Source organism: Triticum dicoccoides, chromosome 5B, assembly GCF_002162155.2.
Source record: "Triticum dicoccoides isolate Atlit2015 ecotype Zavitan chromosome 5B, WEW_v2.0, whole genome shotgun sequence".
NCBI lineage: Eukaryota > Viridiplantae > Streptophyta > Magnoliopsida > Poales > Poaceae > Triticum > Triticum dicoccoides.
The window spans coordinates 168,053,929-168,057,722 of NC_041389.1; the positions used below are offsets into that span (position 1 = coordinate 168,053,929).

Here is a 3,794-nt window from a genome sequence, read left to right on the forward strand (position 1 = left end):
GGAGTACATAAATATTTCTCCACATGCACATCATATCAGTCCGGCCGAGCAACAGGCTACACAACATTGTCAGCCAGAACTGAAGGGACCTTGCATGTAAACGTACGGTCGTACCTCGTCCTAAAGCTAGCTGCCTGCCTGCCTAGTGTCCCTGGTCATCCTCCCATGTCCCCAACCATACGTGCATGCATGAAGCTAGTCATTGTGTTATGTCAACTCATGCATAGCCTCATCGATTGACATGCATGCACATCAACAGCTAGCTTGCACCAACTAAGAAACTGAGCGTCTTCCCCTACCTTGCTGTGCCAGCTTGCTCCTTGTCGAGTCCTCGTTGCAAAGGCTGCATCGATATTGCTCAATGTATGCGTCTCTGCATTTCATTCCCTTGATCCCTTCTTGTGTACTCCCTCCGTTCGAAATTACTAGTCCAAGAAATGAATATATCTAGATGTATTTTAGTTGTAGATACATCCATTTTTATTCATTTTTGTGACGAGTAATTCCGAACGGAGGGAGTACATGTTTGAGCGCATATATGTATGTACATATTCTTTTGCCAAACTTTATGCTTAAGTAACCGGAAACCATTGAGGGCTTTGTGTTTTCTCTCTGTATGTCTTGTGAACACTATCACATCTGTTGCACACATGCATCAAACTAGGTCACTGATGAGTCCTTGCCTGTCTCTCCTCCCTTGTTTATCAACTGCAGTGTCAAGGCTATAATTGACAGGTACAAGAAGGCACATGCTTGTGGCTCAACCTCTGGGGTACCTCTCATAGAAGTCAATGCTCAGGTAACTAACTCATTAGAACCATATCCATCTGCATGTGATTAAATTAATTTTCTTGATAACAAACTAAGGGTCTAGACTCTAGACCGACCAGCGGCTACTTGCAGTAAATTCGTCAGCTTGTAAGTATACATGAAATGAACTGACACTTGACAGCCACACATTTATCAAATGTTAGAGTTGTGTCGAATATAGTGTACAAGGTAGGTTACAGTTGGACTATAAGTTGTATTGTGTTTACATAGAATGTGGAGTCGTGTCCTAGTAGGACACTTGTATCATAGGCCTCTCTTATATAGCGGGGGTAGACACACGATGTAACCTATGCCAACATAATAGCACCGGAACGCAGGGGAAGCCGGCGGCATGTGCCGGTGTCCAGGGCGACCGGGTGCAATATTGTAGCGGTGTCACGGGGAGGAGCGCCCGTAGTCAAGCCCCAGGGATGTAGCCATATCGGTGAACCTTCTTAACAAATCTCGGTGTCGTGCCTCGTGTGATTGCTTGGTCCTCGGATGATCAACGGTATGCCTCGGCTTTATTCTAGCAAGTGGTCTCAGAGCAAGGTTCGATTGAAGGCTACGGATTATTGATCTAGAGGAAGAAGAAGCATCGACGTAAATCTTCAGGAAGCGATCGTGATACGGGATGGAAATCATCGGCGAGTTACGATCCAAGTAGGATTGGTCATGTTGTGATCTTCGAACAGCAATCGGATGAGCAGTGGCAGAGCATAAGCGGCACAACAGCAAGAGACGTGCGACGATCGATTAGTTGGATCGATCGGGTTAGCGTCAGGCGGTGGCGGCGACGGTACGTACAGCGACGCAAAGCTATGATCGAATGGTGCAGGAAGGCTGGCTAAGCCAGGCGCGGCCCATGTAAGCGGGCGTCATGGACAGTAGCGGCCCATGGCACAGGAGCTACAGACCAGGCTGTGTTGTAATGCGTTGTGGACTGCTGATGGGTTGCTGCAATGTGTGGCCTATGTGAAGGAGGCACATGGCGCTAACTAAAGCTCTAGCCTCAGGTGCACATGAGATTTGTTTGAGAAAAAAATGGCACAAAGACCAGTCAAGACCGGGATGCTATCAAGAAAGAAAAAAAAAGATAAGTCCAGTAGCTATATTCGTGTGGTGTTCATACGAAAAGGCTGTGACGGATTTTGATTTGGTTTTCTTTGCTGGTACACTTCTGTGTATGGATGACGTTGGTTACGGTGAAGGCTTGAGAAGTCTGGAGCTTGTCGTTGCAGCCGGACAAGGGCGGCTGGGTCAGACTTGCCAGTCTGACGGATCGACGTGAGTCGGTTGGTACAGAAGACGGTGGTGGGATCGGCAACGACGACATAAAAGCGTGTTGCTGGTGACCGACTTCTGGGCGTGGAAACACGTGGCGCAGGCCCCGAGGGCTTGTGTGGCTTTAACAAGACTATGGCGTGTGATTGATTCAAGGTGGTGTATACACGGAGCTTGAAGTCGATGAGGCGCAAGGGTGGGCTGATCATCCATCATGGAGTCATGTTGAAGGTGGAGCTGGATTGAGGGGCTACGGCGTAAGTCGGCGGGGTCGAAGCCTATTCAGCAGGTGGAAAAAAGCGAGGGACACGTAATTTGGACTGGAGCCCAGTGGTCTGATGGAAGCGCGAAACTCGTCATTGGTCGGTGATGATCGGTGGTACTCTGCAGTGGGGGTTGAGTTGTGTGGTTTCACGATCCTTGAGACTCAACCACGACAGCGGAGGCTCGACGTGGTAATAGCGGCGAGGCGTGCGGTATGCACGGGACATGGAGACGGGCCAGGGCTCTGGTGGTCATACATGTGGTGAGACAACTGCGAATTTGACTCGGGATGACTACAAGCAACGGTGAAATTCCTTCATGTTTCAGACAGGTGGACAAGAAAGGAGCGGTGATGTTGAGTCAAGTAACTCTTGTGTGTGACACCCAATATGTGAGTTGTTCACTTTCACGCAGGTCAGTGATCAGTGTGTGATGGCGTTGGACGGATACTCTGGAAGTTGGGAGCACAAACTAGAGTAACTTAATTTTGCTCGGGTGTTGACTGTGGTCAATAAAAAAAAGGACTACAAGTTGCAGGTGGAGTCACGTGGAGTCTTTGGAGTAGCAGCGGTGCTCATGAGATAAGCTCAAGTCCAATGTACATGGAAGTTTGACGCACTGACGAATTCAAGGTGGTAGAGAATATTCGTCAAGGTGAAGTTTGTTAGAGTTGTGTCGAATATAGTGTACAAGGTAGGTTACAGTTGGACTATGAGTTGTATTGTGTTTACATAGGATGTGGAGTCGTGTCCTAGTAGGACACTTGTATCCTAGGCCTCTCTTATATGGCGGGGGTAGACACACGATGTAACCTATGCCAACATAATAGCACCGGAACGCAGGGGAAGGTGGCGGCATGTGCCGGTGTCCAGGGCGACCGGGTGCGGTATTGTAGCGGTGTCACGGGGAGGAGCGCCCGTTGTCAAGCCCCGGGGATGTAGCCATATCGATGAACCTCGTTAAGAAATCTCGGTGTCGTGCCTCGTGTGATTGCTTGGTCCTCGGATGATTATTCTAACATCCTGATTCGAGCGTCCTTGATACAAAAACCAAGTTCGTCAAATTCAACAGTAACAGGATTTTCACGAGTGAAACAACGAACGGAAATAAGATTTTTAATGAGATGAGGTGAAACAAGTACGTTGGACAAGGATAAAGGCAAGGAACTAGAAGAAAACAAAGTGTGCCCAACATGTGTGATGGGAAGGGTGGAACCGTCACCGATAGTGATGCGGGTGGCGGTGGTGACGAGAGAGAAAGAGGCAAGATTACTAGGATGATAGAACATATGAGCAGTAGCCCCGGTGTCCATGTACCAATCGCCACCGCCGGTGTAGTTGTTCGATGAAAGCGGTGTGGAGCGCGACGAGTAGCGCCGGGTCCTAAGGCGCCGGAGGCAGTGCCGATGGAGGTGACGGAGATGCCATCGAGAAACT

At 49.0% G+C, this 3,794-nt stretch overlaps 1 protein-coding gene across 3 annotated transcripts in view; it reads left to right on the forward strand.

Annotated features, from left to right (window-relative positions):
* LOC119307985 (MADS-box transcription factor 13-like) overlaps positions 1 to 3,794 on the forward strand; it is a 14,086-nt gene that overhangs the window by 5,570 nt on the left and 4,722 nt on the right. For 2 of the 3 annotated variants that reach the window (XM_037584100.1, XM_037584101.1), the window contains exon 3: positions 715 to 799. In XM_037584100.1, the coding sequence (XP_037439997.1) occupies positions 715 to 799 (85 nt within the window). The remainder of the gene's footprint in view (positions 1 to 714; positions 800 to 3,794) is intronic. The other variant, XM_037584102.1, reaches the window with a different exon arrangement.